Below are 20,081 nucleotides of genomic sequence, written 5' to 3' on the forward strand. Positions count from 1 at the left end.
AGAAAAATACCATTTTAATTATTCTGTTTAAATTATGAGTGTTGAGCTTGTACAAACTAAGTCATACACTAAACATGAAACTAATGTACAAGATAATACAAAGTTTCACTGTGCCAGATATTAAGGTAGATATTTGAAAAAACTAGATTTCAATTTTTTTAAGTCCCAAAATTCATTCACTTTCAAATGGTTAATATGACATCATTATTTTGTCTTGTTATGTTTGATTGGCACTGAACCAGGGCTGTATCTTCCCCAGTAATCCACAGCCACGATGGAATACCAGCCTTCTACATTATTTCTGTCTGCTGCAAAACCAACAATTTATTCAAATCCATTTGATGTTATTCAATATCTCACACAATGCTGTAGTCCACAGTAATAGCTGCCTTGTGATAATTGTGTGGAACAAGTTATATTAATCTGATAGTGGATAACTTAAACAGTCTCCAGTCATGTACGATAAGGCAGTGTTGATCAGAAATGATTATCCTTTAGATACAAAAATCAATTAAGAATCACTATTGCCATGCCTTCTGTAATTTTCCGCTTGTTGATGGTGCTTTTTCAAAATCAGTTTCAAACTTCAGTATCAGAAAGGCAGAACAGGCACAATCATAACAGTTGGTCAAAACAATAATTAACATGAGAACTCGAACTATATTACAGCTACAAGTAGTACTGGTAACCGATCATTTCGCACAAAAGACTTTTCGCACAAGTGTTTTAGCACAAGTTTTGGACCGTTCGCACAATTCTTAGTGGTCATTTCGCACAATAATCATAAGTGAGAAACATCAATATAAAAGGTATACTGATTGATACTGATAAGTCATTTCACCTTCACATGATCCAACGGCGAGAACGTAGACATTTATTTACGTAATAACTTCAACTAGATCAAAATGCACGTGAACACGATTACTATTCTTTCTTGAAGAAAGGAAAGGTACAAGTCTCTCTCTCCATGAAAATGGAAAGAACTCCCTATTCGAACGACTACTTCTATAACGTTTTCTTTGTCGAACGAAAAACCTTTTAGTTTTGACAGTATCATCCACTATAAAGTTAACATGAAAACATGACGACCCACGCTAAGGACACCGTGTTGATTTCGAAAGTAATTGTCACCAGTCTTCCCTCTTTGTTCGATCGCCTTCAAATAGTATGTTTTATCGATCTGTAAGAGTTTCAAATAAAGCTATTGAAAACTTGCTTCTCATATCTTCGTTATATAATGAAAATTAGGCATACTGGTAATACGTACAGCAAAAACAGTTCAACGGTGATAACTCGATATTCAGAGAGTGATTCACATCGAATGTCGGCACGTGCAAGTGTTGTGATTTGACAACTTGAACGTGTAAGTGTAGGTAGTAAATAGTGATCTTGTAGAAAGACAAGTTCGATCTGTAATCATTTTAAAGATCGAGAAGTTTAATACATCTATCAAGATGTAACCTTTCAAATTATTCTAATAACAATTACCTAAGCGATGGAGAGTTCAGTATCGATCGATAAGCGTCATAGCGACCGTGATGTAAACAAATGATTTCACGAAAGTTTCAAGAATTCAAAATAATTCAAAGATTATACGCTAGCCGTTCGATAAGTAATCATACAAGCTTAAGATCAAACAAATAAAGAAATTTAGAAGTACTATAGCTTAAATGAATGCAGGAAAGGGCTAAATTTCTATGAGTCTTGACCGAGTAGCGAGTTAAAATTTGCATGATTCGTCGGAAGCCGGTCGTTTCGCATACAAGTCGATTCGCATACATCGAGGTAGTTTCGCCAACACGATCTTGGTCGATTCGCATACATCAAAGTCGTTTCGCATACATTGAAAAAAAAAAAAAGAAACTCTAACAGGATAGCTATAAACTTAACCTCAACCCTGCGATATGCACGTGTTGTTATTGCGTCCTGCATTATTTTTGTTTGGCACAGCGAACGCGTTGACAGCGCGTAGACTAAGTTCAAGTTTAATTTGTCATGCACTATATCTAGAAGAATTTTGTTATGTTGTTTATATGCTTTTTGCGGTTTGTTACTGCAAACGTTCTTTCAGGTGTTAATAAATTTTCCTTGCCATACCTGGTCAGCTGCCTTGATGATACATCAGACTTTAGATGACTTCGATGGTGTTGTCGAGTGTTGAAGTTATTTGTAACTCTTATAAATAAGAATTGAGCAAAATAAAAACTATTTAATCGACTGATTGTTCTTACTTCGTTCTTAAAATTTTGGTTAACCTCAACCTTGACCTTCTTTTAAGAAAGGTTCTTGATAAAAAAAGAGTGTAATTTCTTTAATCTGAGATTCAAAACCGAGGATTCATGGAGCGTCTACATGATGGCCATTAGAAGTAACAATGACATAGAAGGGTGGCATCATGGGCTTCACCGCCGTGCCTCAGGAAAGTGGCATATGCCATTCTACATGCTGCTTGACCTCCTCCATCAAGAGGCCCGCCTTACAGCATAACGCATTCGTCTAGTTTCCAAGAAAAAACTTAAAAGGATCCAAAGGGCAAAGTATCGTTCTCTCCAAGCCAAAGTTTTCGCTCTCTGGGACGCTTTTAGTCACCAAAGAAAAAACGCACAGCAGCTTTTAAGGGAATGCGCCCGTCTTAATGGACCGTCCAGACAATACACTCAGCGCTAAATTAACATGTAATTTCTCGATAGCTAGGTAAACTTTGCAAGTTGTAAATAGTTCCCTAACATACACACTGTCATGCACACACAATATTGACATACAGACTTTCTCCCTTGTATTCCTTAATCTGAGACACATTATTTTCAATACAACTATTTATAGGACGCGTGACTACCAGAGTCACGCACCTGTTCCTGCTTTGTATCTCGCTAATTTAGAAGAAATGAAATACTTTTGTTTATACTATAAAACTGTTGTTGCGTGATTTTCCTTTTAACCTTAAAGGAGCTACGTCACGATATTTCTTGGATGACCTTAATTAACATGTAATTTCTCGATAGCTAGGTAAACTTTGCAAGTTGTAAATAGTTCCCTAACATACACACTGTCATGCACACACAATATTGACATACAGACTTTCTCCCTTGTATTCCTTAATCTGAGACACATTATTTTCAATACAACTATTTATAGGACGCGTGACTACCAGAGTCACGCACCTGTTCCTGCTTTGTATCTCGCTAATTTAGAAGAAATGAAATACTTTTGTTTATACTATAAAACTGTTGTTGCGTGATTTTCCTTTTAACCTTAAAGGAGCTACGTCACGATATTTCTTGGATGACCTTAATTAACATGTAATTTCTCGATAGCTAGGTAAACTTTGCAAGTTGTAAATAGTTCCCTAACATACACACTGTCATGCACACACAATATTGACATACAGACTTTCTCCCTTGTATTCCTTAATCTGAGACACATTATTTTCAATACAACTATTTATAGGACGCGTGACTACCAGAGTCACGCACCTGTTCCTGCTTTGTATCTCGCTAATTTAGAAGAAATGAAATACTTTTGTTTATACTATAAAACTGTTGTTGCGTGATTTTCCTTTTAACCTTAAAGGAGCTACGTCACGATATTTCTTGGATGACCTTAATTATGGTTAAAGTGTTGGGAAATAATAATGGTTGGTTAAAGAAGATAACACCACTAGGGTGATTCTAAAACAAAAAGGAACAAAGATGACTGAGGATGAAGAAATGACGATTTTGAAAAGTTAAGCTAATTTTTTCAAGATATACGAACTATGACGTAGCTCCAATTTCTAAAGTTTTAGTTACATGCTCAAAAATGTTTTCTATTTCTCTAATTACTGTTTGCTATACAGTACATGAATGCCAAAATAAAAATAAACAAGCGGAGACTGGGCACTAGCAGTTTCAATATTATTTTCGGCCAGACCAACTCGTATGACCAGAAGGTATTTGGAAGTTTTCTTTGGTGTTCTGAAATTAGTTTAAAGTGGATTAGGCTTGCTGAAACTTGTTTTCGCTTTTTAAGAGTTTTTTAAGAGTTCATTTTTTATCAATGCGAGCAATATTTAGAAAGAAAGTCCTGGCGCGCGTAGTAAGCCACCTTGAGTAATGTTCGCTATACAAAATAACTTCGAACTTAGATTGGGTAGGCGAATCGACCTTTTTGTATGCGAATCAACTCAAATTGTGTATACGAATCTACTTTAATGTCGTTGATTCGAACTGTATGCGAAACGACTTCGATGTATGCGAATCGACCAAGATCGTGTAGGCGAAACGACCTCGATGTACGCGAATCGACTCGTATGCGAAACGACCGACATCCGATTCGTCGGGTAACATGGCCGTGAACTTGAATTTTATATATTTACACAGAAATTTTGTAAATAGGTCTTTTCTCCTTTTAAATAAAAGTGAAACAGTTTGCAGGTTTCTACTTTGACTTCAGAGGAGGGAGGATTGGTGACAATTACTTTCGAAATCAACATGGCGTCCTTAGTGTTGGGTCGTCATGTTCGTTTGTTTGTAGTGGATGATGTACTGTCAAAACTAAAAGGTTTTTCGTTTAACAAAGGAAAAGTAAAAGAAGTAATCGTTCGAATAGGGAGTTCTTTACATTTTCATAGAGAGAAAGATTTGTTCCTTTCTTCAAGTAAGAATAGTGATCGTGTTCACAAGCGTTTCGATCTAGTTGAAGTTATTACGTAAATAAATGTCTACGTTCTCGCCGTTGGATCTTATTGAAAGTGACATGTGAAGGTGAGATGTCTTATCAGTATCAATTAGTATACCTTTTATATTGATGTTTCTCACTTATAATGACCACTAAGAATTGTGCGAACGTTCCAAAACTTGTGCTGAAAGACTTGTGCGAAAAGTCTTTTGTGCGAAATGTCCTGTATTCGTAGTACTTCTTGATTATAACTTTAGTTTTTACTCTGTGTAACAGCATAGCGCAGATGATTTATGACCAAATTCAGAGAGACTTGCTATGCAGATTCACATGATCAAACGTTCCTTTCAATGCTAGTTTAAAATAACTACTGAAATGTAGGCATATTTTACCTTGAGACATCATATGATGAAAGCTTGTGAAGATAACATCAATTTCATTAACTCGTTTAAAAGGTCCACCAGGACTTTTTTCTGAGTACAGGACTTCAAAGGTAGTGATGCATCTACAACCATTTAGGATGTAGTAAATAATTAGCATGAGTGACTATGGTCCATTTTAACCACTGTCAGAGATCACAAATGGACAAAGCCTTACTTCTATGTACTTGAAAATTTTTGACTTCAATAGTGCCTGACAAAACTAAATTTCACTTGGAAAAGAACTTTGATACACATAACAGAAACAATCTATGTAAGAATTGGCCACTTTAATAGAAGTATAATGATGGGAATATTTCAAATGAGCTTTAAATTGTATCAATATCTATTTCCCCCATTTTTGAAAAACCACAGAAAACATAGTGCAACACTGGACAAGAGAAGAGAGGGATAAAATTAAGGGTATCAGGAACAAAAATGTCATACTATTGCAGAATTTGTGAACTATTTTGTCACAGATTGTAGCACAGCAAGGATTTTTATTCACCTTGATGGTACATCCTTCCAGACCACAAGAACCTCATATGGAGAAACAGAAATGAGTCTCACTCCTTCAACCTGTCGTGAAAAACAAAGAAAAGCACAGTATGCTAACAGAGTCCCACTCACTATAGTTAATTATGATCCATTAAATATTCTTGCTCCTGCACAATTGGTCTAAATGCATCATGTGACAGAATATCCCCTAGCTAAAACTGGGAGATATTCAAGGATATCACCCAAGTGATATTCCCCAATTTCAAACCCTATGTCTGCTACCATAAGTCTTTGTTTGAAATTTAATTCAAGAAGAGAGAGCATTTATGGTTGTTACAGAAGGGAAATATAATTTTGTTCACAAAGTCATACTAGAGAATAGGCTAAAGAAAACACCCTACCAGCAAACAGTAAGCTGTTCATAAACTTTTTTTTGCACGTTGCAAAAAATTTGAAGGATAATAAACACAATAGCCTCAGTCTACTTTGTGCAAAAATATGCTCATTTAATCATCACTGGATTATCTGCTCCCCGAAGCCCACAGTTTTCCTTGGGCTTCATTCTCAGGAAACTGTTCACATCTTAGAGCAGATAATGTCCATGGACAAATATCCATGCATATTTTATCCCCAAATAGAAGCTATTATTTATATACAACTGCTGATTGTAGATATTGAACTAATCACACATCATTAAGTGATGGAATGTCAAGCTGAATCTATGAAGCTGAACAAACAAGACAGAGTTCTGTGTAGGTCAGGTCCAATAAGAACCTGATTTGCAAACATGGGTGTGGAAATGAGGACTTCATGGATGCATAGTTTAATGGTCAGGAGTATTTACCACTTTGAAGGCTAGTGCAATTGCTTCAGGCTGTGTAGTTCTAAGAGCACCCTTGGTGTTTACACACCACACATGCATCTTTAGAAGTTGTCGCTCTGCCTCCACTCAATAATGCAGGGACAATGCCCTTAATAGGATGGACAGGGTACATTCCCACATGCATGACACAAGGTGTTATTTGCAACTTAAATGTCAAAAAAACTCATCCCCAAAAATTTTTGGATATAATACAAATAGAAAGTGGTCCAGATGCCCCCTACACGCACCTAAACCCCGGCCTCTCAGACCATCGAGCTGAAAACACTCAAATTATTATTATAATTTGATAGTAAGGTCAAACCCTGAAGTATACTGAAGACAATTATGTCATTGATATTATCATATCCATTGAAAGGGTGCAGCTTTAATTAACATTTATGCTTCTTAGTTTGGTCTACTTTCATTAATATACAGTATGAAAACTTGCCTAAAAACTATAGTGAGACAAGAATGCAAACTGAACCTTAATAAGAACTGGCCAGACTTTGAAGCAAAAGTGTTAATAGCTTCAGCCTGTTGACAAAAATTTGGCTTGAAGAATATTCTGACCATTTAGCTCAATTGTGCATACATGTGTATCATTGACCCCCTCTTTGTTATGAATTGTGACCTTGCCTTTGAAAAACTCAGAAATCTGTTTTTTATCTGATTAAATAGATTACTAATTAATGACTCAACACATAAGAAGCATTTTTTTTAGTTAATAAAATGTAATATTAGTAGGCTCCACCACATATTTTCCATTCTACAACAGTTTTATGGTAAGTTAGAATGTGGAGTGTCACAGAAGGCAAGGAAATTTGACCATAATAAAAGAAGTTATTTAGTAAAAAATTTTTTGAATAAACACCACCAGTACCCCTTTAAAGGTTATATTTGAAGAACATTTCAAAGATTTCGATCTTAAAAGTCATGTTTTGTATGGCTTAGATTGGCTAGATTATCAATCTTTCTCATTGCTTGGTTTTGTTTAATCAGCTCCAATTAAACTGGAAGCACTTTGATATTATTCCCAGTGGTATATCTCACCTTTGGAGGGGCTGAGACAGTCTTTGCACAAACATGTAACAAACTTACTCCAGGAAGAGGAAGGGTTAGATGGAGGTTCAATGTACTGGAAGAGACTATGCTTGGACCAAGACTTCTAATGGGTTCCTGTACATAAAAATTAATTAGTACTGCATTTAACAAACAGATTGGCACTAAGGTGCTCAACTGTTTAATTATGGAACTGACCTGGTGTGTGTGTGTCCTTCTTTTTTAATAGTTCTGTGGTAACCTCATTGCAAGTTTGATTTCAGAGCAATGACTTTTAAGGCCTATGCCAAGAAATATTTAGTTGGTAACATCTTGACATAAATGGACTGTAATATGTAGTGAGTGCAATTTAGTGGATTCAACCTACTGGAAACCTTAACCCATACCCAATGGCAGAACTAACTCAAAGTCCCTTCCCAAGGCCCCAGCTTGGGAAAGTAACAATCCCCCTACTACAGTGATCTAGCCCACTGGCAAGATCACTATTATAATAGCAGGGGGCAGTTACCATTGTCATCCAAGACAACAATAGGCTGAGAAGAACTCTCCCATAAAAAAACAATAACTTTTATCCACAAAGTAAACCCCATTGGCCAATAAGTCCAAAACCTACCCTCCCCACCCTCAAGCTTTAAACACACAGCTGTTAGCAACCCACCCTTAAGTACACCTTAATGGGTTCCTTCCAGGTGGTATACTTGATTTTAAGCTCCTTCCTGTTTTAGGCCAGAGCTGAGCCTGCCTTCAAGCTAACAAAAACCAAAAGATGTCCATTGTCTGGCCATGGACACCAGATTTGGCTTCAATTTCCCTATAAGCACTAAAACATGGAATGACCTAAAACCACCTAAAACCACCTACAACCACCTACAACCATCTAAAACCACCTAAAAAATTTTGACAACCACCTACAACCACCACCTACAGCCACTCGCAAACTATCTAAAACCATTTAAAACAAGGCATAAATGTCTAAAATAAGGCAAGACGACAACACATCACACACATGAAATATTAGAATTGAACAAAACCTCCCCCTCCCCCTGAAATCTTACTCTCCCTGGTTCCCTGTATAATCAACCATCTCACAAAATGAAATGCAAGAGCATGCTAATTATATTTGTATTCCCTCAATAGCAAAAGATTTAAAGAATTTTTACAAGATTTGTATTGCGGTTGTAGGTGGTTGTAGGTGGTTGTAGGTGGTTGTAGGTGGTTGTAGGTGGTTTTAGGTGGTTTTAGGTCGTTCCATATTTTAGTGCTTACGCAATTTCCCTGCATTTCATTGGCCAGGCTGGCTTGAAGGTGGATATTGCCAACATTTAAGCAAAAAAAAACTTAGGAAAGAACCCCCCTCCCAAATATGATGCTTTTAACATTATATCACCCTCCATAAATTGCATTTCAGCCCACTAGCTAAGCAGTGACAAGGCATAAGCCTGACTGCTAGTCAGGTAAATCAGCATAGTGTCATAATAGGCTTAAAAGCCCTTTCCACCAACAGCAGAAAATTATAATAGGCTGAGGAGTCCAAACCATATCCTTCCCACACCTGGGCTTTAGTCACATTCAACTTCTAATGGACTGGTCCCTGCACTACATCTAGGGCTGGCCTTAACATTAACCCCCTCCAATATCATCATCCAGGCTGACTAGGAAAAATAAATCTTGGAGATTTAGTAGACATATTCATAGCCTTGCAATTTCAACCACTTAGGATTAGCATTCAATTTGTCATTCCAACCATATCTTGAATCCTAAGACTCTCTTGCACTGAGCAGTGTTCAGCTTTTCTATGGTTTTATTTAATTCTTTTCTTTGTAACTGAAACTTAAATTTTTTGTCCAGCAATCAAGCTGGTTTCAAACTCAATTTCAATTCATCTCTCACAACAAGCTCCTTGCTTTCTAAGGATAAGATGACAAAGAAGAAGTGTCAATGACATGCAACTTTGAGTAATTATCTCAAATGATGTGGCCATTAGTTGCCCTCTTCCTGAAATGCTTTTGAAAGAATGAAGAAAATTGAAATTGTTTACTCTTGAAATTTGTCTCAATGTCTTTTAAAAAAATTCACCACTAACTGGGTGGGCAAAATTTTAGAATCTTGCATATTTGTTTTGGTTGGAGTCTCTTGTATTCAAAGATAATTGAAACCTATAGTATCTATTAGAATTTCTACCTTAAAAGATGACCTTCACCATTCAAATAACACCTCCTCTTTTACTCAATAGACTTGTGTCTACATAGTTGGTTTTGTTGAGGGACTATCCCATTACATTGCTCTTCCCTTAGGAATATTTGATATCACACATCAATTTTCATCACTGGCTAGGTTACCTGATGAAGGCGGAGCATATGAAATTGTTCATCAGAAGGAAACTTTGGAGAACCCATCTCCTTCCACATTTGAAATGGATTTCCATGTTCATTATCCAGTTTATATACAACAAATGCTACATCTTGTCTCAATGGCAAGTTCAAAACAGTTAAGTTTATTTCTGAGACAGAAGTTCTGCCAGATGTATCATTGCTGTTGTAGAGCACAGCTGCCAGTTCCCAATCATTGGTATCACAGTGTCTTTGAGGCTTCAAAATACTCGCCACAATTCCACAGTCTTCATTTTCTCCAAAAGAAGAAACCTTAATTTGCTGATTTCCTAGCAGTGCTAGCAACCCCATAACATTAAAAATTGGTTTCTTAACAAATTCTACCTTCCGTGGATGAGAATGGTTCATTTGAAATCTTGCCAGTAATGTGCGTTGACGGAAGTGGACTGGAGGATAACTAATAAATCCATTATCATTGCTTAAGAGGTTATATCTAATGAGAAATGAAACAGAAATCATAAAAGAAAAGCTTGTTCTTTTACACTCAAATCTGGTCAGGCATAACACTGGAGGGACTACTGAATCAAAAAAAAAAACTTGAGGATAGAATGATTTTCACTATCACTAATCACAAACCTGATGCTGAAATTACTCTTTAAGAACCAGTCCTGATGTTGAACCAGAATCTGCAAATATTGTAAAAATGAGTTCATCTGCATTGGCTTAGAACTTGGATTTACTCTGCCACACCACAGTGAGATTGATAGAATCTCTTCAATTAAAGTTTATGTACTGATTAACCTAATTACTAAATACAGTCTACAACAAAGTTACCACCCAAGCCGAAGGATTGGCTTACATCACACGATCTTACATTATCTTTCCTTCAAAAAGAAAAAAAACGCCAAGCAAAATTAAATAACTAAGGTTTATACATAACTAGGAGTGCCAAGTAACCTTATTGTCAAAAAGAAAGTGTCATTTTCAAACATAAAATGGGATTAACTGAGGACAAATAAAACCATTAATGATTTCAAACACTAAAACTTTAAAACCTGAACCTCAAAACAGAGATAAGGAGTAAACGAAAAGACATTTGATAGGTGGCTATAAAACTAGAAATTAGCATGCACAGCTTAACAAATAGATTCCATGTTGCTATGTACTTACTCTGTAATAAATCTCAAATGTCGTATTAGCACAAAAAAGTGGCATTGCATTACAAAGGAGGCAATGATCTTTTTCTCTCACCTTGACAACAATAGCAGCATATGTTGCATCTGCTCTCCATTCTTCAGCTAAATTCCAACCTACCAAAGGGTCTCCTTCATCATTATATATTGGTGTAGTTATGTATTTTGGAATCAGTTTAGCAATTTCTCCAATAACCACTGTTTCATTATGTAAAATCGTTAAAGAGTGTCCTTGACCTTTGATGTGAAAAGAAATAAAATCTAGTCTAACTCCTCTCTGCCCAGTAAAAAAGTTAGTACCATTGTTGCAGTGTTGCAGTAGAGACTGTAAAACAAAGACCAAAGGAGACCAAATTAAATAAACAAGTCAATTATTTGCACTCTATCTATCAAATGCAGGCCATATATCATAATTGTGCATTATCATAATATACCATACAATTGCTTTTCTCCAAATGCAAACCATCCAGTACACTAAAACATTAAAAGTTAGTAGTTATCCTTTCCACATTTTGAAGCCAAATCTTAAGACTATGATTAGGCAATATGCTAAACAACAAATTTAATCTAAAGATAGTGTTAACCTCACAAAAAGTTAAAACCAGGGCAGATGTAGAAATAAAACCACTCAAACCTCTATTTGTAATAGTTACTTACAAAATGATATTATCTGAACAAGTCCTTAATTATTTAATACTATTTGATGGTTTCACAGGTAGGTAATTACCCAAAATATAGGATGTTTGTCTGGGTACCCTGTGGCAGGCCCTCCTAGTCGCAGAGATGGATGGGCCATCTTAAGTCCTTCAGAACAAGCATCATAATACATGAGATATCCTTTAGTGGAGACATGGAGACCATCAAAATGCTGTTTATTCTCTGGTTCATTCCATGACTCAAAGTTCCACTGACAAATTTCCTCTAACCCAAAGACCTCTGCCATAAAAGAACAAGAGATGAACCATAAACTACTTAATATGCAAAAAAATTATCTTTATTGGCTGAGCAGAGTAAGCTTTGTCATGAGTCACAAAATATGTAATAATAATTTTTGTTTAACCAGCAATCAACCAGAATTGACTCTGCCACCATGGTGCACCAGGAAGAAAATTCTCAATGGTTAGACTTCCTAGTTCTGAAATGCATCCTAAAAACCATCTTTATGACTTATACATTTTAAAAATTGAACAAAAATTGCAAGTTTATTTTTACATGATGTTGCCTCCTATGATGAAAACTTCCCTCATATAACATGTGGTACCACATCAGAAACATTCATAAGGTGATGTTTCTTCTGATGTCTAACATTAAATAAGTACTTGGGAGAAATACAGCTAAGGGAAATCTGATTCCCATACAGAGCTGTTAATCTCTAGATTGGGAGATCAATATAAACAAAATAGATTTTACCAGTGAAGGTGTAAAACCCTGTTAAACAACATGAGGGAGCTTAAGTGATGAGTAACAATGAGATGCTCACACAAAAATACAACAGTAACAAACAGAAAAGTGAAATGGCATTGGGTAGAAGAAATTGTATTTTACAATACAGTTAACCTTTCTGTGAGTATTGACAGTCTACTGTGTGACCCTTGTGGTTTGACTCTCTTCTATCATCTTATCTTCTCATCTCACATATCACGTCATGCTTTATGTGCCCAACATCCTGATTTAACATTATCTGGGTCTTTTCTCTCTGTGTTCCCATGTCGCACTTTGCAAGGCTATTATGATGGGGGGCGGTGGTGGAGGGGGGGGGGGGCAATACAAGTATATTCCTACACTGAACGTTCTGCAGAGTATTTTAACTTCGACAATGCTTAGTATTACATATTTTGCATTATAATTCTGCATTTTTGTTTGAATTTGCAAGATATGGCAGAAAATATGTTCAAAATACCAAAATGTAATTCTTCGTTTTCTTTGACGTGGATAATTCGATGAACGGAATTGTCATGAATACGGTCCGGGTTTGTAGGCCTTGGAAGCATGGGATTATGCTACATTCTTCATTCTAAATGCACTCTTAAATTCTGAGTATTTACCGATGAGATGTTTACCCAAACTTTCCACTAGGTTTCTCCAAGAATAGATTTGAGCAGTATCATCGAAATCTGAAAAGAAATTTGATGGATTTCCCATCAGTTCAAACCCAGGCCTTAAATCATTCTCAATAAGCAGCTTCATTGCTTTGTCAAGAAATGTGAAATTATAGACAAGTTTATCATTTTCCAATTTCATGGAAACTAGGTCTAGCAGCCAGTGAATTCGCACTTGCTTTATACCATTGTTCGGTACAGAACCCACATAAGCCAGGTTTTGGAGCTCGTCATTTGCGAATATGAACTTGTGAAAGTCTTGATGAGGGTCTGGTGGACAGAAGCCCGTGCTCTCCCAGAAGTGTTCCAATGGACCAATAACTTTGCTTGCGTCCACAACTGCATTTCCACTGAAAGATTTAGTTTCCACTCTATTTGCCAGCAAAACCAGTACAACATAAACTAGTCCTTTAAGGCACATATTACCACCAGCCATACTCGTGCGGTATTTCTCGGACACGTTAGCTTGTCGCATTGGGATGTTGACAGAATTCGAGCCAGAGTGAGGTCTGGAAAGCAGTGATGAGTTGATTCCAGCCTCTTTTCCTAAATGATTTATTTCACTTACAACTCTGTTTGGTTCGACCAGCAACGAAGCGACCATTCTTTCAATTGATCCGTATGAATTACAAGTCTTAAAATCTTTTCAACACCATGACATGTTGTGAAGGAAAGGTCTAAAAGAGTCAAAAGGTGAGAGAAACGTGGGAAATATTTCCGTATGACCCATACCACTCTAAAGCGAAGCCTTACCAGTCCTAAAGACTACCAATTTTTTTGCCATTGTTTTCTTTTATCCATGCATTTAAGCAGTATGCATAATGAAGTGTGTGGTCATGCAGAAATCTTGCCGAAACGTATAAATTTTGGTGATTCCTTTCGAAATATTGTTTTGTTGTGTGTAAAAAAAGCAAATAATTCAAGCTTTTAATTTAATTGGTTCGAACCACCGTTTTCCTTCTTTTGTTGATCAATTTTGACGAGTCCTTCATACTCTTGTCCTCGCGATTTTGAACCGTCAGCCGAACTTGCTCTGTCGGTAATTGTTCGTCTGAAGTACGAGTGAATAACTGAACATATACCTTTTGAGCCTTCTACGTTTCATGGAACTTTTTTGAAGATAGCAAACCTTCATAACGATATTGCCAGGCCCAGAGAAAAGTCCAGGACCCCATACTGAGTTGGACCAATAAGAAAAAGAGCAAATAATATTAAACCATGGTATACGTAGCCATGGAGAGCTATAAGGTAATCTTTTGGGCTTGTTCACAAGATATAGAAGGGGTTGAGCTTACTTCGAATTTTTAACATCATGATGGATAGGCAATCATCAGCACAGTTTAGCCTGTATTGAGTGGTCACCCATGACCACTTTATAAAGGTGAAACTGACAGTGATTAAAGGGAAACATATTTGGGACTTTCACCGCCAGCTGCTTGACACAGGGTGACTGCTTGATACAGGGTGACTGCTTGATACATGGTGACTGCTTCATGCAGGGTGACGGCTTAATACAGTGTCGCTGCAGGTGATTCTTTAGGAAAAAAACAATTGGACAATTGAACTCTCCTTAAATGTTCCTTACAATGTCTGTTCTGAAAAATACAATAAAAAAGATGGGTCACCATGCTTCTTTAAGAGATATTATGGGCCAAACTTACCCTATTTATGCCTAGTACCTGGCATAATCACGTGTGTCATTTCACTGGTTCATGGTACATTTTGCTGTAGCTGGAAGTAAGGGTCTTTAGAGTAACACTTGAAAAAAAAAATGAGAGGTGGAAAGTCTTGTGGGTATTGAACAATTTGATATACAATTTGTGGGAAAATCATGCAAATTTAATTTAAATTTTAACATTGACTCAAAACATTTCTCAAGTTGTTCCTTTCAAGATCATAATTTGGATCCTCTAGTAATGGGCTTCATGCATGCTTTTAGATCTATCTTTTATTCCCTTTGAAGAAGTGCATGAAGAAGTCGGAGTGCGTGTGTGCTTATTTGCTTGATTACCTGTCAGTGATTTTTATGTGCACTACAGGATATACAGAGAAATACTGAGGAATTACCTTAACATAGGTTTTGACTGTAAGATGATATTTTTTATGCTCACAATCTAAAATGCTCAAATTAAATACTCTACTCAAACCTTCTGAGATGGACATTTAATTTTTTCTGGGATTTTAATAAGTAAGGGGTTTTTGGGAATTAAGGTTGTCTTGGGGTTTTATTTATACCTGTAATATTAACCCTAAATATTTAGCAGCAGTTATAGATTATTTCCTTGAAACTGTCATCATCAGCATTACCATGTCAATCAGTTACTGTTAAACATACAATTCACCAACTCAATGAGTCATGTATTGTCAGTGGTTTAATGCATGCGCATTAAAGTGAGGTGGGGGAGTTCTTGTTGGGGTTTGCCATATTGCATTGCAGTTGTTGTGTGTGTAAGTTTATCCAGCCAAATTGAACCCATTTTGAAACCATCGGAGGGTTTCTCAGCATCTAACACTGGTGACAAGGATGGGATGGACTAACTAACAAAGAATGGCGGCAGTTAATATCGAAATTCAAGGTGTAGCTCCTTTTGATTGCAAAGATAATTCACCTGCATTGGGACTACGTTGGAAGAAATGGCTTCAATCATTTCAATACTTTCTTGTGGCCAAAGGAGTGGTGAACGATGCCCAAGAAGACTTTGTTACTTCACACCACAGGAATAGAGGTTCAGGAGTTGCACGAAATGCTCAATGATCCAGGCCTGATGAAAGAATTTGAAGAGGGTATGGCTACCAATTTTGAGAAAGTGGTACATACTCTCAATGCATATTTTGTCGCCAAGCTTAGTGAACCGTATGAGCGACATGTATTCAGGAGCATGGCTCAACAGGAGAGAGACAGTCAGCCTAGCATAGTTAGGCTTAGGAAGCAAGTACAAAAGTGTAATTATGTAAATTCAGATTTTGACATCAGGGATCAAGTTATTGATAAATGTTGATCATCAGAATTAAGAAAAAAATTGTTGGCAAAGGAACATCTTACTATTCAGAAAGTGCAAGAGGTAGCTTGGTTGATGGAAGCAGTTGACCTTCAGGCTAAGAAAATGGGAGCACAGGATTCTGTATCTTCAACACAGGAATCCTTGGGAGTGAATGAAGTTGTCTCATTCCCTGATTCAAGGCCCCCTAAACAGCAAAAAGGGAAGAAAAGGCTAGGCTGATGCTACTGGTGTGGTCAAGAGGGACATTTTAGCAAGGATAAAATTTGCCCAGCCCGTTTAAGTGTATGCATGAAGTGTAAGAAAGTGGGTCATTATGCAAGTGTATGCCAGACAAAACCCAGCAATGATTCAACAACCGCAAACAAGTCAATTGGTAGAAAGAGAGGGCCTGGAAAAATAAAATACCTGGAAGTGGTCAAGGAGGAAACAGAGGATGACGAAGTTCTGGGCATTTTTGTAGTGAAAGATTCTGGAAAGGATGAACACATCCCGATTTTCATGTCAGTGATGTTGGATCATAAGAGTTGTAAAGTGCAATTGGATACCGGAGCCACAGTGTCTATCTTACCTAGGGTCCTGTATGATCAGCAGTTTAACCAATGGCCCTTACATGGTACCAAGATGAAGTTGAAGGCTTACAATGGTGTCCGAATTCCTGTCTATGGTGAGGTTCATTTGCCTGTGGTCTATGAACAACAGGAACTGGTGCTTCCTTTGATTGTTGTAGATGGAGAGGGCCCTCCACTGCTAGGCAGAAACTGGTTGGAGCAACTGAAGTTAAATTGGCACAATACCTGTCATGTGAGCAAGGCTGACACTGTCTGATGTTCTAAGTCAGCACAAAATGGTATTCAACAAGGGACTGGGAACCATCAAAGATTTTAAGGCAGATATAAAGTTGCAAGATGGTGCAAACCGATATTCTGCAAAGCTGGTCCAGTTCCCTACATACTACGCAAAAAGGTGGAAGAAGAATTAGACAATTTGGAGAAGTTAGGAGTCATAAAGAAAGTGGAACAGAGTGACTGGGTTTCTCCCATTGTCTGTGTACCCAAGAAAGATGGAAGTCTACGCATCTGTGGTGATATCAAGGTGTTGGTGAACCGGGTCCTTCTAGACAACCCTTACCCACTGCTGGACATGAAAGATATATTTGCCACATTAGGAAGTGGAACTGTGTTCAGCAAGATTGATTTGTCAAACACCTATCAGCAAATGGAACTGAACATGAAAAGCCAACAATACCAAACTGTGAATGCTCACAAAGGATTATATGCCTATCAACATCTAACCTATGGTATCGCCTCTGCCCCTGCACTCTTTCAGTCAACTGTGGATCAGATATTACAGGGAATGGACAATGTGTGTTGTTGTATTGATGACATCATAATCAGAACTGATCCCCATGAACACTTGCAAGTATTAGATGAGGTGTTGACCCAGCTGGAGAGGCATGGCATATTAGCTAAGAAGTCTAAGTGTGAGTTCATGGTACCAAGTATAGAGTTCCTAGGTTACCATGTAGACAGGGAAGGCCGACATCCCACAGATGAGAAGATTGCAGTTATTAGCAAAGCGCCAAGTCCAAAGAACATAGCAGAATTTCACTCTTACTTAGGGCTGCTGAACTACTATGGACACTTCATTCCTAATCTTTCCACCCTCCTTCAGCAGTTACATGAATTGCTTCAGAAAGGCTTGAAATGGGAGTGGTCCAAAGAGTGTGAAGAAGCTTTCCAGCAAAGTAAATCTGAGCTTATGGTTCCATATGATGAGAAAAGGAAGCTGATTCTAGCATGTGATGTTTCTCCGTATGGTGTAGGAGTGGTGATTTCACACGTAATGGATGATGGAGAAGAACACCCCATTGTATTTGCGTCAAGAACACTTACAAATAGTGAAAGTGACTATTCACAAATAGAGAAGGAAGCTCTACCTATTATTTTTGGAGTATGAAAATTCTACAAGTACCTGTATGGATGTCTGTTTCATCTGTATACAGACCACAAGCCTTTAGTGACCATTCTGGGTCCAAAAACAGCAAGACCAACCCTAGCAGCAGCCAGAATGTAATGCTGGGCAGTAATTTTACAGGCTTACAACTACCAAGTGGAGTATTGACCATCTAAAGAACATGGTAATGCTGATGCATTATCATGCCTCCCTTGCAATGATTTGTGATTGAAGGAAGAGGCTGAAATCTTTTTCTTCTCTGGTCTTGAAGAATTGCCCATTGATGCAAAGGACATTAATAAAGGAGACCAGAAGAGATCCTGAACTAGCAAGAGTGTTAAATTATATGCTAACTGGATGGCCAAATTATGTAACCAGTGAAGAAATGAAACAATACTTCACACGAAGACATGAGCTATTAGTTGACCAAGGATGTGTCTTATGGGGAATGCATGTTATCATTCTGCCATCGCTTAGAAACAGACTGTTGCAAGAATTACACAAAGAACATCCAGGTATTGTTGCAATGAAAGCAATGGCGCGAAGTTACATTTGGTTGCCAAATTTGACTGCTGAAATTGAGTTGAGTGGGAGAATCTGTGAAGTTTGTCAAGCAGTGCGGAATGCACTCCCTAGTGCACTATTGTACCCATGAAGATGTCCTACTTAGGTGTGGCAAGGAGAGCATGTTGATTTTGCAGAGAAATATAGCAATTACTTCCTTGGGTTGATTGACAGCCATTCCAAGTGGATAGAGGTGGCACACATGAGATCCACAACTGCTCAAAGCACTATTGATCAAATGAAACTATGGTTTGCTGCATATGGATTGCCAGAAGAAGTGATCTCAGACAACGGACCCCAATTCATTTCCCAGGAATTCACAGATTTCCTTAAACAGAATGGAGTTAAACAAACACTGGTACCTCCGTACCATCCATTGTCCAATGGGGCAGCAGAGCACACAGTCCAGATCTTGAAGAGAGCATTACGCAAACATGCTGAAAGTGTGAGAGGAGGCAGCAAGAAATGTTCACTGAAACACCAACTAGCCAACCAGTATCGAAACACTCCTCATTCAGTGACAGGAGTAACACTATCAGAACTGTTCTTGAAATGAAAACCTTTCACCAAGTTCAGTATTCTCCTTCCAAACATGGAAGAGCACATCCAGAACCAACAAGGCATACAGCAGTGGCAGCATGATAAGAGTCATGATAAATTGCGTAAACTGTCACCATGTGACTTGGTGAATGTGCAAAATACCCAGGGAGGAATAGAGATGTGGGTTCCAGGCACAGTGATAAGAAGGTTGGGACCATTGACCTACCTGGTGAGAGTTTGTCACCAACTATGTTATGTCCACATTAATCACCTCCTACAGACAGAGCGTGTAAATTGTGGAGAGGCTTTTGAGGAAGTGGTTCCTGAGGAGTCATCAGTTCCATTGTCAGGATTGAGTACACCACCAACAGTGTCAGGCTCGAGTACACCACCACCACCAAGTGTTGGTGTTTCAATGACAACTCAAGACCAACCCACTGAGACTCAGAAACCTACAGCGGAACCAATTCTTCAGTCCTCAACTCGAGACTCTCTAGCAGCTCAAGAGCCAGTTTCTATGTCTCCAGAGCAGATTCCTGTTGCAGTTCCAGAGCTTGAACTACCATCTCTGGTGCAGCACCCAAGTGAGACCAGTCCAAGGAACATGCCCATAAGAGCTGAGCGCAGATACCTAGCCAGAGAGAGAAAAGCCCCCGAGGCTTAACTTGGAACTTTAAGAACATTTTAAGGCTAAGAACACTTTCTACTCTCAGTAGATGTTTTGTTGATAGTAGAAAGGTTAAGTTTGTTGTTACCATGTATTTTTGGTGTAGCTTGAAGCATTTGTGACACATATTTTAAAGGGGGAGGAAATGTCATGTATTATCAGTGGTTTAATGTGTGTGCATTAAAGTGAGGTGCTGGAGTTCTTGTTGGGGTTTGCCATGTTGAATTGCAGTTGTTGTG

General features: G+C 37.8%; 2 protein-coding genes and 1 long non-coding RNA gene across 6 annotated transcripts in view; 2 read left to right on the top strand and 1 right to left on the bottom strand.

Moving 5' to 3' along the window:
• Positions 1 to 13,798, bottom strand: LOC131798625 (alpha-L-iduronidase-like). 4 transcript variants are annotated; one of them, XM_059116324.2, is made up of 10 exons: positions 13,303 to 13,798; positions 13,063 to 13,131; positions 11,745 to 11,953; positions 11,076 to 11,342; positions 10,461 to 10,510; positions 9,834 to 10,317; positions 7,486 to 7,611; positions 5,584 to 5,654; positions 5,049 to 5,161; positions 1 to 308 (listed from the first exon to the last, which is right to left on the bottom strand). In XM_059116324.2, the coding sequence occupies exons 1-10, from the start codon at positions 13,718 to 13,720 to the stop codon at positions 205 to 207; spliced, it is 1,911 nt and encodes a 636-aa protein (XP_058972307.1). In that variant the 5' UTR covers positions 13,721 to 13,798; the 3' UTR covers positions 1 to 204. The 4 variants fall into 4 exon arrangements, 3 of the variants coding, with proteins under 3 accessions (XP_058972307.1, XP_058972309.1, XP_058972306.1); XM_059116326.2 differs by having other exon boundaries at positions 10,209 to 10,317; positions 13,063 to 13,797; XM_059116323.2 differs by having other exon boundaries at positions 13,063 to 13,796.
• LOC136282788 (uncharacterized) lies at positions 4,419 to 6,009 on the top strand. Its single transcript, XR_010718458.1, has 2 exons — positions 4,419 to 4,742; positions 5,451 to 6,009. It is a non-coding gene; the product is annotated as an uncharacterized lncRNA (long non-coding RNA).
• The window catches only part of LOC131798626 (eukaryotic elongation factor 2 kinase), a 16,825-nt gene continuing 10,413 nt past the window's right edge, over positions 13,670 to 20,081 (top strand). The window contains exon 1 of the mRNA XM_059116327.2: positions 13,670 to 13,809. The gene's annotated coding sequence lies outside the window, so the exon portion shown is untranslated. The remainder of the gene's footprint in view (positions 13,810 to 20,081) is intronic.

The sequence above is a fragment of the Pocillopora verrucosa genome, chromosome 8 (genome assembly GCF_036669915.1).
Source record: "Pocillopora verrucosa isolate sample1 chromosome 8, ASM3666991v2, whole genome shotgun sequence".
NCBI lineage: Eukaryota > Metazoa > Cnidaria > Anthozoa > Scleractinia > Pocilloporidae > Pocillopora > Pocillopora verrucosa.

Coding starts and splice junctions, on each gene's coding strand:
- LOC131798625 (XM_059116323.2), bottom strand. CDS start 13,720: ATGGTCGCTTCGTTGCTGGTCGAACCAAACAGAGTTGTAAGTGAAATA. Junction 10,511..11,075: donor ATGCTGCTATTGTTGTCAAG/GTGAGAGAAAAA, acceptor CAATATTTGCAG/ATTCTGGTTCAACATCAGGA. Junction 7,612..9,833: donor ATATGCTCCGCCTTCATCAG/GTAACCTAGCCA, acceptor TTTTATGTACAG/GAACCCATTAGAAGTCTTGG.